General features: G+C 43.5%; 1 protein-coding gene across 4 annotated transcripts in view; it reads right to left on the bottom strand.

Moving 5' to 3' along the window:
- HTT (huntingtin) overlaps positions 1 to 13,933 on the bottom strand; it is a 154,886-nt gene that overhangs the window by 98,902 nt on the left and 42,051 nt on the right. For 3 of the 4 annotated variants that reach the window (XM_019552983.1, XM_019552985.1, XM_019552986.1), the window contains 8 exons: positions 11,196 to 11,314; positions 9,699 to 9,810; positions 7,136 to 7,276; positions 5,076 to 5,234; positions 4,893 to 4,990; positions 3,628 to 3,767; positions 1,495 to 1,558; positions 992 to 1,092 (listed from right to left, as the gene is read on the bottom strand). In XM_019552983.1, coding sequence (XP_019408528.1) covers positions 992 to 1,092; positions 1,495 to 1,558; positions 3,628 to 3,767; positions 4,893 to 4,990; positions 5,076 to 5,234; positions 7,136 to 7,276; positions 9,699 to 9,810; positions 11,196 to 11,314 — 934 coding nt within the window. The remainder of the gene's footprint in view (positions 1 to 991; positions 1,093 to 1,494; positions 1,559 to 3,627; positions 3,768 to 4,892; positions 4,991 to 5,075; positions 5,235 to 7,135; positions 7,277 to 9,698; positions 9,811 to 11,195; positions 11,315 to 13,933) is intronic. The other variant, XM_019552984.1, reaches the window with a different exon arrangement.

Here is a 13,933-nt window from a genome sequence, read left to right as displayed (position 1 = left end):
AGTGGAACCCCCTGAGAGCTCATCAGCTGCAACTCCCCCCCATCACTCTGGTTGCAACAGCAGTTAGAGTCTTCAGACTACTCCTCCCTGCCCTGGCTTCTGCATCCTGTGCCTGTCGCAGGGAACTGTGAGGCACAGTATGACATGGGTATGCATGGGGCACTCAGGGTGAGGCTGTGAGGTGCAACATCTGGAGCACCCACATGAGGTTGCTGGGGGGGGGGGGGGGGCAGGGCGGCAACAGCACACAACTGCTCTTCTTAAATGGTAACTCTTTTCTAGATTCAACGTACTTCCCATTTCTTCTTGAAAGTGCTAACAACCACTATCCTGGAAAACTGGGAGGAAAGACTAAATCACCAAGAATCTCCTATATGGCAACAGAACGCCCCCAAGAATTCTGTCCGCTGTGTTCAACGTTCTTAAAAACATTCTGAAGTGCTTAAATTCAAACAGGGGTGTAATCACTGACTGTTTGCTTACTGTTCAGTATCTGTACCTAGAGAACACCTTCATCTTGTTATGGTAACAGCAAACAGCATTTGGACAAGTTTTACTAATTTAAACTGAACGTCCAGAAGTTTTAAAAACACAGAGAAACATCATTGTAACAGTCTGGGCAGAATGGCTGTTCTCATTCCTGAAGGCCAAAGTCAGTAAAATTCCTGACCGAGTCTCAGCTGTCCTGCCAAAACCCTCAATTACACTGGCCAAGTCACTTAATCCCCATAAGTCAATCAGTTTCTTCTTCTGTACAGCAGAAACCATCATACTTCAAGGGAGTATTGTAAAAAAAACAACAAACGTTTGTGCACTGCTTTGAAATCTGCATCACAGAATGTAAGGCACCACCAAATTGTGTGTCAGATTGAGTTCCAGATGCCAAATTTACATTTTTTTTTAAATACTGCTTCTTGCATTGAGTACCCCAAGTGCTAAGCATTATCTAGTTGTAGGTACATAACAAATTAATGCATTATTAAATTTATACCTCATTAAAGAAGCTGCAGCTATGTGTCGCACCCTTGGGTCTTCATCTCCAAGCAGAGAGATCACAACATTATTGAGCACTCTATCCTGCAGCTTCAACAGCTACAGAGATAAACCAGCATAAGCAAAGATGAAAATATGTTATGACAATGCCCTGCTCTAACCAACACAGTGAAATACTAAAGTGTAAAACTACATTTCCTTGTGCATACCAGTGATAAATAGGACTATTTTGCTCCTACATTCAAGACTACTTAGTTATGTGAAATAAAACATTCTACATTTTTTAAAATTAAATCAACCTACAAATAGTTTATATAATCACAGTAAGTAAAGAAAAGAATATTTACTTTACTAATAAAATATGAAACATACTTCTGAAAAGCATGTGTATAAACCCCATTAACTTTAACAGGCTTCAAGCACCTGAACAAATGCTTCTTTAAAACAGTATTTTAATCCCCAAATAGTATTTTGATATACTACACAAAAGTTATTACTTACACCAATATAATGATGAACTCCTCTGTGCAAATTATCTGTTTTTCCTTCCAAAAAGCTGACTAACCTTAAGATAAAAAGGGGAAAGTCAAACTACATTTCTAATTGAAGTAATGACTTCTCTTAATTGTTACACAGTAATCACTAAGTTAAAATGTTTAGTACTCAGCTGTAAAAGTCAAAATTAGCATATTTTAGCTTCCCTTTTCCAAAAGGCAATAAATATGTGGAAACAAGAGTTTAAAATCTTGCAGCAAGATGACCTAAGATCTGACTAAAGTAGCAAAATGGTTAATTATCTCCCACTAATTATGCTTTGTAAAGGTATGTTATCCGTACAGATTCCCATGTAGGCCAGATCAAATTCTGATGAACAGCAGAGTCCTCTGGGATTATGCTCACATCTTAAAGAGTCCTCAAGGCTCTATGGGGTTATGTTGGGGACACAAAGGGATAGCAAGGCCTCAGCCACCTCTTAGTTCCCTCACCCAAGAAGAATCCCATATTGTAAGACTCCCAATTATGAGGATCAGTCATGGCAAACAGATAACATGTCAACACATCTCTGCTTAAAGGCAAGTACGAGTAGTCTTACTTAGACCACCCTACCAACGTTTGCATCAAACCAGAGGGCTGCACTGCATTAAGGTATAGCAAGAGGTAAAAGCACAGACTGAATTCCATATTACTGTTTTATGTCTCAGTTAATACAAGGGTATTCAAAGAGGCAGGAGAGATTGTCTGGGCTCAAACAGGATGAGCCCCGAGGCATCTAGAGACATTGGGAGAGAGAGAGGGGAGCATATCTCTTTGCCAATACCTAGAACAGGGGTGGGAAAAGTCCAGCCCATAGGCAGGATTTGGCCAGAGTGGACTCCATTTCCCACAAGCCCCTGCCCACATGGCTGGGGCTGATCTCCATAGAGACCCCAGCCACAGTTGCCCTGTGATAACACAAAGCTGGGGTTGCCATGGAGACTGGCCCCAGCCATGCTGGCAGGGCATGTGGCAGCTGCCCCCACTGCAAGAGCCCAGGGGTAAGCGAGGAGGGGCCTTTAAAAGGACACCAAAACCTCATTAAGTGGCCCTTCAGCCAATAGTTGCCCAACTCTGATCAGACCCTAGCTGACTGAAAACATGTACGTAAAAACTGGCTATACCCAATCCTGATACTGCTGAAATTACAAGACGATTTTTACACCAGTCAAGGTAAAGAGTGTGTTTCATAAAGGTTCGTTATTTCTTCAGCTTATTCAGAATTCTCCATTCATAAGTTGATTCTCCTACGTAACACTCTGTACACTGGGGTGGGCAAAATAAAGCCTGCAACCCACATCCAGCCCACAGGGCCACTAAAAAAAAAAAAATGTAGAAAAATTAATATCTTTCTGCCCCTGGCTCCTGTCAAAGTCCCCTCAGCCCATGGGGCTGGGCTGAGGGGACTGGAAGTGAGCAGACAAGCAGGAGCCAGTGGCAGCCGGGTGGGAGCACCCACCGGTGTCCTGGGGCCCGAGCAGAGCAGCAGGAGCACAGGGTCCTGGCAGGAGGGGCTCTATAGAGCCGAGTCAGCACCCCCCTCTCCCACAGCCTCCACAGACCCCTGCCAACCCACACCCCCACCGCCCCACTCTGGGCCCCATCACCGCTGGCCCAAGGACATTGGTGCAGGCCCCACGCTTCCACTCCCCACTTTCTTGCCCACCTGCCAGCCAGCCCCTCTCCACTATGTGGCTCCCACACACGCACAAAAAGCACTTCTGCATATACAGCACAAATGCACACAAATTGGGACAATTTTTTTTTTTAATTTAATTAAAATACATTATGGGTGTTTGATTTTTAGTATGCAATTTGTTTTTTTCTCCCAAAGATGGCAAATCCTCTTCTCCAAAAGGAATACTTCCAGGGACAAGGGGAGGGACTTCTGGCGGCAAAGGTCAGAGGTTTGGGGGCAGGACTTCTGTTCCCACCATGGTGACCAGGGGCAAGGCACTTGTAAGGGGGTGGGGCTACCCACACAGCCCTTGACAGCTTACCAAAAGTCAGTAAGTGGCCCTCCGCCCAAAATAATTGCCCACTCCTGCTATACCGTTACAGTCACAACACAGCCTGTTGAAAAAATAAATACGTGCTTACCGGAAATCAATCTCAGCAAGAGTTTCCAGGAGTTCTGTCCTTACTAGCCAATAGGAGCTATTCCTCAGTGTAAGAAGGTCGGTGATCAACTGTAAGCCTAGTTCACTGCAACTGCCACTGCATAAGCTCATAATGCAATGCTAGAGAGAAAATATTTCACTTGTTAAAAGTTATACTTTGCTATTCTGATTGAGAACCTTTCTGTACCAACTTTGTGTTCACTTAAACACCCAAAAACACTGAAAAAAGGCTATTACAAAGAACAAAAGCTGAGAAACTTTTATATGGGATAAGATAGTTGGGGCTGGCCCTGTTTTGAGCAGGAAGTTGGACTAGATGACCTCCCGAGGTTCCTTCCAACTCCGATTTTCTACAGTTCTATGAAACTCTGCAGAAGCCTAAACTCAGAGCCCTAGAAAACTATTAAATCCCTCTAAAGTCTTCAAAATCCAGCAAAGAACCTGAGCCTCACCAAGACAGTATTTGAAGGACTACCTGACAGGACATGATCTATAAAAAGCAAAGAACCCATTTATTATACTCCCAATTGCAAACCATTGTTCAGACAGTCGCAACAAAACACTGACCACAGTACAGGGGTCTCCCGGTTCCCCAGCATCCCAATGCTCTACTCCCTCCCCTCTCAAAGTAGAAAGGGGAGCAGGGTGGAGAGTTAATGAGTGTTGCCTGGGTACTCAGCTGTCATCAAGATGGGGCACAGGGAACAGAGGAGCAACCCCTCTTCCTTCCCAGGCAAATGGTATGGGAGGCTCATGACAGGCTCTTCTTCCCCTCACGAGCTGAGTAACTCCCATCTCCCCCCAACATCATGCTGAGGGTGGAGAACACACTGCTGAACACTTCTGTAGGGACTCTGTAGAACTCTCTCTGGTGGCTCTGCATGTCTGTCCTTGCCTTGCAGCACAACATTTTTGTGCTGATTCAACATGTTATGCATTTGTACTACTACAAATGCATGTCTATGCACAGCCCGAGTCATTCCTTAATGTTATCCCCATTTCCACAATGGACTCACTGTGTATCCTTTCTAGGATAGGCTATTGGGGTGTGGGTAACTGCTTATCATACTAGCAAATACCTTGTTTTCCTTGTACTCCCTTATCCATCTATCTTTATCCATCACATCTTATATGGTAAGCATGTTAAGTTTGTTCCATGTCCAAACAGCACCGAGCACAATGGAGTGCAGCTATACGGCTAGCTCTCCCAGAGAGCAAGGTAATGCAAGTAATCATTCTACTTACCCTTACAGCTGCACAAGCAAGTTTGCATGTAACTGAGGATTCATCTTTCAGTGTTTTCTGTAACAGAGGTATACAGTCTACCAGAGAAAAGAGATTTCCTGACAACAGAAAAAGTAACAACAATGAAATAAAGGCAAGTTTTGATTATGAAACAAAACAACCCCCCAAAACAGCAACTGTTACCTGTTGAACTTCTGACAGCTACTATCCAGTTTTCCACATCAAAGCGTGATTTAATGAGAATAGAATTGACAATCGTTCCACAGAGAATGGCAGTAGCTCCTCTAATTTGGGGATCTCCATGGTCAATATAGTTCAAAATATCTGACACATACTGCTCTTCTGGGAAAATAAGTTACAACAACTACTTTATTTTAAAAATACTAGTTTTAACACTTTAACTACTAGCCTTCTTTATCTGGCATATTTCATTATGTACAACACAAGTAAAATATACTGATCAAGCCAGTTGGAACAGGAGGGTCTCAAAGCTTGGTAAAACAAAAAAACCCTACATTTTCTATAAATTCAGTGCAAAGTAGCAGTTCCAGAATGGTACCTGGAAACCAGTATCTAATACAGCACATAGGACACAATATAATACAGGGACAACTCATGAAGCAATCAACTGGAATCTTTCCATTGAGATTATGGCTGTTCTCCTAAAATATAAATACCAGGATATGGCAACACAAACAAGTTACCATAAAAGAAAGAATTTAGCTGATTTGGTTTGCAACAGCTTGCCTGAGTGTTCATGCCGCAATTCAGACAGAAGTTATAGAAACTGTCACAGAAATGAATGGACAATTCTATGCACTGTATTGTGGGGAGTCAGACTAGATGTTTTTTGGTTCCTTCTGACCACAGGGTTCTAATTCATGTTCTTGTAGGATTCAGTAAGCCTTCTCCATCTCCAAAGATACTCCTCTACAGTAGAACACAGACTCTTTGTTAAATTCCTTAACCCCCCCTGCAAAGATCCAGGTTTGCAAAGTATTCCAGGATATGTAAAGCCACAGCAAACAGCTATGTGGGACTGCTGAGGTGTTCCAGCTGTTCACTGGAGCTTTTATTTCAAATAGCACTGCTTCTCCAATCAACTGTGCAGGACCACTGATGAGCTCCAGCCAAGAAGAGAAGCAGCACCTTTTGAAAAAGTTTATCATCTGTCTAAAGTTTGTCCATCTATTCACATGACACTGGGAGTTCGCAGGTAGATGGTTATAAATTCAATCATGCCCCCTCAGGTCACTTCAGAAGCACTATTTTCCACAGCCCTGTATCCTTAAAAGTTTACTGTATTTTCTCACTACCACAAGCACCAATAAGACATTCACCTCGTTTTTGGAATGCAGAAAGAAGATTTTTTCAGTCATGACTGAGTTCTGACAGCACACAGCAACTCACTCACCCTCAGCCCAGCTCAGCGGACTACTAAGCTAAAAAAAAACCCAGAAATTACTGCCATTTTGACAGCAGATATGAAGGATTAAACACTAGACTCTAGCTCTGCTGCTTGCTGACCTGGATAGAAGTGGTAGTCATTACAACACAATCTCCATGCTTCTATTCTATGGAAGAAAATTATCTTCCTTGTTTAAGATGCAGAGCTCAATTTTGAAGGGGCTGAGCTTTGGGAGGAAAATGTATATATTGTATGCGAGGATTTTATATCAGATGTGCTAATGGTGGGATCTAAAACAGGATGCTGATCACAGACTCAGGCTTGATGATAATAGAAATATTAAACCAGTCATATATTAGCACACTGTGTATGGATGCAATATCCAATGGCCTGTGTGTGTGTATTTTACAAACAAACAACCTACTAGTATTAATTAGACTACTTTTAGCATATTTATATAGTTGTTTCAACTTTAACTTGTTCTATGCTAGGCCAGCTGCAGAGAAGCTGAAATGGTTTAACCAATCCCTCTTTAACTGTCCTAGAATTCACCCATGAGTGAGATCACCAAGATCTTCCAGAGTGCACAGTTTCTAGCAGTTCTTGGAGCTAGTGTTTAGTAGAGACTTGGGATCTTCAACTGCAATAGTTTCTGAAAGCATCAGTGCTGACAGTAGTTGAGGAACACAACAAAGGTAAGTACATGCATACTGACCAATGCATTTATGTCACTTCAGTCCTTTAGTATAGATAAGAGCTAGGATTTATTTAAACATGTTCAGAATTTTTTTTTTAAACAACAAACTAGAATCCTAGAATGCAAGCCTCCACATACCATACTCTTCTCCCATAGTTTCCAAGGGTGTCTTATACAGCTTGCTGAAGAAAGATTCAGGATGAAGGGCAACAGCTGCACCAACACAGCTTACAGCCAAGGCTTTCACACTGACTCTTACATCCCTGTCAGGAACTAAAGCTGGAAAATGGAGTCAAGTATAAGAACTTCACAAACTTACTGCTCAATGCTTTTTTTAAAAATAAAAAAAATTGATAACATTTCCTATTATAACTTAACCAGATTAAAATGCACTACCTCTGAATTTGAAAAAATTCATATGAAAATTTCATTTGAAAAAAGAGAAACAGAATTAAAATTTCCATACAGGCTTAACAAATCACAAGTATCACTCTATAGTATCTTCTTCCCAAGAGAGCTCAAGCTGCTTTCTCTTGCATGGAGAATGCAGTTGTCACATTGCATTTTACAGAGATGGCTCCAATAGCTGAGCACAATGCTATTACATAGCTTAGTACAAGGAGAATATACTAAACGCCATAGATTTTAAAACATTAGAAGAGTGTTTCCTACTACTACCCATGACAAGCACAGAAAAAAATTAAACCAAATAAAAACAGGGTATGGACACTAAGAGCCAAAATATACCTGCTGACATTTTACTGCAATTAATTTCATTCTACTAGCACAGTAACCACAATTAAAAAAAAAAAAATCACAGTATTCAACTATATTTGAAATGTATCCATTCATACATGTGAATCATTACTGGCTACTTAAGAGCATTTAAAAATAGCTTTCCTTAGTGTGGCAGGGAGATTCTGTCTTTGCTGGTATTATAAAATTTTCAAGGACAAGCTAATAAGGATTAAAGAATAAGGTAAAGCAAGTCATTCTGTTTTACCACCATATATAAGGCTGAAAAACAGAAGCAATTTATTAATTTATTTAACAAGCATCAGTTTCTCCCATGCAAGAAATGAGAGGAAATGGCTTCATGGTGTTCACACAGTACAAGAGTGCCACAAACAGATAAATGTATTCACTTTGGAAATGGATGTAGCATTACTGCAATGCTGGCCTAATTAGCTCTGTTGAAAAGGTACAGTATAGCACCAGTGTATTCATTTTGCTTCTGGTCCATGTACAGGGAACAGTAGTACTTCTCTCTCAAGAATTCTAAAAAGATTGAACACAATGTATGGGAGGCAACTAGATATTATGGGACTATATTAATACCTTCAGGAAGTACATAAAGGAATGAAATGTAGGTCTCTTCCCCCAGTGTTACTTACAATGTCCAACTTTGTAATATTAGTTGGTAAAAATTTTCAAAGGAAAAAAAAAGTGAGACACAGTGAAATCTAAGACTGAATCTCCAAAGGCAAGAAACTGGCTCACACCAAATGTCTACAGTCCCAGCACACGTGAGGTGGAATTAAGTACACTTAGTATGTATAACCTGGGAACTATAACATAGTAATGGAAAAGAAATTTGGGACCCATTTGCAGAAATCCCCCTAAATATCATGGAAAGTAATTACTTAGTTTGTATGTGCATACATGTGCATTTTTGCACACATGCTTGCAAGTTAAGTGTTTTTAAAAGTTTCTATAGTATGAACCACAGCTTGAGTTACTTCCTTGTCATCTGCAGCAGCTGTTAACATGGAAATCTGAAATAAATACAAGTAAGTCCAACTATGAAATAGTATTTTTTGGTAGCCCTTCACTCCCTTTTTTACTGGTGGCTTAACTGGAACCTAGGAAGCGTCAAGCCTCTTTGTAAGTGAGGATGCCACTTCCTCCTTCTGCAGCAGACTAGGCATACTACACCCTTTTGGTTCCTAGTTACATTTACCAGTATTCAGTTTTATCTGTGTAATATACTGACTGAGCACTGTATAAAAGTGCTCAAAAAGGAGCTACCAGTATTATGTGGTCTGCCAGCTCTGCCTGAACTAAAGCTGTGGTTCTTAACCTTTTTAGACTTGAGATACCCCTTGGCAGACTAAAGACACCCTTTGGAGAATGCCAGCTCTTAGTTAGCACTCTTTTTGAGTGCAGAAAAACAGCAAAGCAATTCTTCCATTGCAAAGAACTCAGAAATACCACAATGGGTCAGAATGTTTTTAACACTATGTATTCCTATTTGAAACACTGGGTTTATCTTGTAAATTATGTTTGCGCACCTAAGAGTACTAACACTAAGATACCCTGCAAAAGGATCTCGCATCCCAGGGTGCTGTCGTACCCTGGTTAAAAATCACTGGACTAGAGACTGAAAGTTGCTGTCTTGAGGAGAGATAAAAAAATTAACTGGTTATTGTACTGATGTCTTGAGCCATTCCTTTGAAGAGCATTTTTATAAATATTTGGGTTTACAGTATTATAACAATTAGAAGCCTGGCAGTTTGAAACTGTATAAGTCAGTTATAGTCTGACATATACCACCAAGTCTTTTTAAAGCTCTTTCCAATGTCTTGTCATAGTTTATTTAAACTCTTACCAGAAAAAGCAGAAAAAGTTATTCTTTTAAGCTCAGCCGATGAAGATGTTATATTCACTATACCGAAGCAGACAGCAAGCCATTACAACTTACCACCCTTCTCTCCAGTAAGTAGAAAAGAAGCAGATAGAAGTCGAACACAATGAACAAGAGGAGCAGAATTTCCATCTGTGTAGTGACCTATGTCACCCTTTATTCTAGAAGGCTATTAAGAAAAGCAAAAACACAGGTTTTACATAACTTATAAGGTCAAATATAAACAAAAGTTTTGAAGTAAAATACAGTTTAGAAATACTATTATGTAAACTAAAAAGAATGCAATGAGGTTATGGAAGTAAGAGTAGTACAGAGCAGGGGCAGGGAGACTGGTGACTATGAACCCAGCTTCGGCAACCTAGGCCAGGGTGGAAAGAGCACACGCTTGGAGCTAAACTCTGTTAAAACAACCTCCTCCTCCAAAATGATGCCAACCCCTAGTATAGAAAAGTAAGGCAGTGGAAGAGACTGCCCAGAGAAGCCAGTAATTTTGTTTTTCTTAGGCTAGAAAATAAATGTTGAAGTATTCATATAAGTATGTGTGTCCTACATAATAGGGATTTTCCACTTTTGTTTGAAGTATTTTTAAAATAGAGGTGCACCACTAAATCGGTCTGATATCAGATAGGTACAGACACAAAGAAACTTGTCTATATTGGGTATTGGCTCGATGGGGCCGATAATTTGGCTGATACGTGCACGTGCTGCATGCAAATGCAGCACAACATGAAGCAGAGCCAGCCGCCTGAAGAGCTGCCTCCAACTGCTAAGTCAGAAGGGATGTGGGAGGGCAGATCAACGGCCCCCACGGTGAGGGAGGGGGCAGGGGAAGGTGCTGCCCAGCTGGAGGATGGAGCCACAGCTTGTGGGGTGGGGCAACTCCCATTGCTGCTTGTACTCTGGGAAGGCAGGGGCGGGGGAGCACGTGTCCCCAGATCTGTGCGGTGCAGTGACAGCCGTGGGGTGGAGCCAGAGCCGGAGCTGTGCAGTTCTTCTTCCTAGGGACTGGGCTTGGAACAGGCTCCAGTGGTGCTGGGAGGAGGTTGCAGCCACCCCAAGTTTCACTGCAGCTCCTCTCCCTGCACAGCCCCAGCTGAACGCCCCGCCTCCACCCAAGTGCCAGAGAAAGCCAGGCCTGCACTGGGCAGCAGTGCAGGGCCAGGAGCAGAGCTGGGGCAAAATATGGGGTGCTACAGACTCCTCCCAGCACTGCCGGAGCTTGCCCTGAGCCCAGCCCGCAGCAAGAAAAGCCCCACACAGCTCTGGCTCCAGCTCCAGCTCCATCCCAACAGCTGCTGCCACTGTGCAGATCCAGGGGGGGCACCCCCCCCCACCCTCCTGGGGTGCAAGCAGTGGCATGAGCTGCCCCTACCACATCAGTCACAGCTCCACCCTGCACCCTCCCCCCCTTCACCATGGGGGGCTGTATCAGTCTCCTTAAATATCAGCTATCTGTATCAGCTCCCAAAATCCTTATCAGTGGACCCCTCGTTTAAAACTTTCAAAACACAAACCACCTAATTTGAAGGGACAGACTGAATAAGCATATTTTACCTTATTCTCATGATCACCAGGCTCCAGTGCTTCATCTTTTGATGCAAATCTATCAACACTACCATCAGAAGGCTGCCTGCTATGGCCCATGTTTTTCAATAAGTGGGGTTGCTGAAGGGCTTCAGGAAAAAAAAAAAAAGAGCAACAAAGTACTGCTTGAAATGCAAGTTCAATTAAAAGTGTGATCTGCTTTTACATTTATCAACATAGAATTCAGAGAAACATAGTTACCTAGAATTAAAGTGAACTGCTAACCTGAAAATGCAAAACAGTGCCATACATACTCAAAAACAAGATGAGGTTTCCCCCACCTCCTCATCAGTATGGGGGGGGGGGTAGCTCTTCATCTTACACTCGCATACAAAGAAACCTCATTAAATACACTGTTTATCATTAAACTGCAGCCCAAAGCAGCAGGTGCTTTGCAACAGAAACCAACTATGAAGTTGATTAAATGCAGCCAACACTGAGAATGACTATAAAACACATGGCTCCTATTGGGCAAACATGCTGATGAGAGCCTACCACAAAAATAGGTTAGTGCAGCCCATCTGAATAAGAAGTGACAATAGTGCCCATTGAATGCAGTCACCCTAACTGCTGACTTAAGTCATGATGAGCCACTACATTGTAGATTCATAGATATTAGGGTCAGAAGGGACCTCAGTAGGCCCTGGGCAGGAAAGATGGCCCCAGCTAGGTGCTTGTCCAGTCTCCTCTTGAAGACCCCCAAGGTAGGGGGGAGCACCACCTCCCTTGCAAGCCCATTCCAGATTCTGACAACGCTTACTGTGAAGAAGTTCTTCCTAATATCCAACCCAAGTCTGATCTCCATCAATTTATACTCGTTGTTCCTAGTTACTCTAGGGGGTGCCCTAGTGAATAGGAGATGCTCTATTGCCTATAATTTCATCAGGGAAGGGCAGCAGGAAACCACAAGGTCACCTCTGAAGAGATCTAGGTCCCTCAGTGTCTCCTCCTAGGGCCTTGCCTCCTCTAACCCGCTCAAGAGTCTCTCCATCCTTCTTGAAGCATGGTGCTCCAAATTGGATGCAGTACTCCAACTGTGGCCCGATCAGCAGTGCTGGGAGGAGGCTGCAGCCACCCCAAATTTCACTGCAGCACCTCTCCCTGCACAGCCCCAGCAACGCCCTGCCTCCACCCAAGTGCCAGAAAAAGCCGGGCCTGCACTGGGCAGCAGTGCAGGGCCAGGAGCAGAGCTGGGGCAAAATATGGGGTGCTGCAGACTCCTCCCAGCACTGCCAGAGCTTGCCCTAAGCCCAGCCCCCAGCAAGAAAAGCCCCACACAGCACTGGCTCCAGCTGGAGGGGAAGCATCACCTCCCTCGACCTGATCATCACGCATCTCCTAATGCATGATAAAGTGCAGTCAGCCTTGCTGATCACTTCGTCACACTGACAATTCATGTTCATCTTGGAGTCAACTACGACTCCAAGACCTCTTTCCAGCTGCTGTGCTGCTGAGAAGGTCCTCTCCCAGCCTGTAAGCATGTTGGTGGTTCTATTTGCCCAGGTGCAGCACTCTGCACTTGTCTTTGTTGAACTCAATCTTATTTAATTCTTCCCATTTTTCCAACCTGACCAGATCTGCCTGGATCCATTCCCTACCCTCTGGTGCATTAACTTTGTCCCATAATTTGCTATCATCCGCAAACCCGAACAGGGAGCTCTCCACGCCCTCATCCAAGTCACCAATGAAGACACTGAATAGCACCAATCCAGGGACAAAGCCTTGCGGGACTCCACTGCCCACATCATTCCAGATCAGTTTCATAGTTAGTAGGGTCAAAAGGGACCAGAGCAGAACATCAAGTCCACCCCCTGCCATGGGCAGGAAAAAATGCTGGGGTCAAATGACCTCAGCAAGGTGTATATCTAGCTTCCTTTTAAAGAAACCCAGGGTAGGAGCAAGCACCATTTCCCTTGGAAGTTGCTTCCAGATCCTAGATGCGCTCACTGTGAAGTAGTGCCTCCTGATATCTAGCCTGATTCTACTATCCATCAACTTATGGCCGTTATTCCTTGTTACTCCCAGTAGTCCTCCAGGGAACAGGGACTCTCCCATTCCCTGCTGGTCTCCCTTGGCCAGTTTACAGATGGCCACCAGATCTCCTCTCAGCCTTCTCTTGTGGAGGCTGAACAGGTTCAGGTCTCATCCCTCCCTTCTAGTGTGCCCACTTCTCCCCACATCTTAGTGTCATCTGCAAATTTGAATAAGATGCTTTTCACCCCCTCATCCAAGTCACTGATGAAGATGTTGAATAGTGCAGGCCCAAGGACTGAGCTCTGGGGGACCCCACTGCCCACATCCCTCCCGGTCGAAAACGACCCGCCCACCATCACTCTCTGGGTGTGGCCCTCCAGCCAACTGGTGACCCATCTGACTGTGTAGGCATCAACACCACAATCTCCTAATTTTTTTAAATGAGAATGGGGTGACAGACAGTGTCGAAGGCCTTCCTCAAGTCCAGAAAGACTGTCCACCACGATGCCCGCATCCAAGGATTTCGTGACCTGGTCATAGAAGGCCACCAGATTGGTTTGAGAGGACCTGCCTCTAATGAACCTATGTTGGCTGCCCCTGCTCGCCCCTCTCAGATGTGCACCTGGATAATTTTCTTAAAGAGCTTCCCCAGGACTGAGGTAAGACTAACAGGCCTATAAATTTCCTGAGTCCTCCTTCCTCCCTTTTTTTTCAAAATGGGGACCACATTAGCC

The sequence above is a fragment of the Crocodylus porosus genome, unplaced genomic scaffold (genome assembly GCF_001723895.1).
Source record: "Crocodylus porosus isolate Cpor-Errol unplaced genomic scaffold, CroPor_comp1, whole genome shotgun sequence".
Classification (NCBI taxonomy): domain Eukaryota; kingdom Metazoa; phylum Chordata; order Crocodylia; family Crocodylidae; genus Crocodylus; species Crocodylus porosus.
The sequence above is the reverse complement of the archived record's forward strand: the minus strand, read 5'-3'. Positions and strand labels throughout refer to the sequence as shown.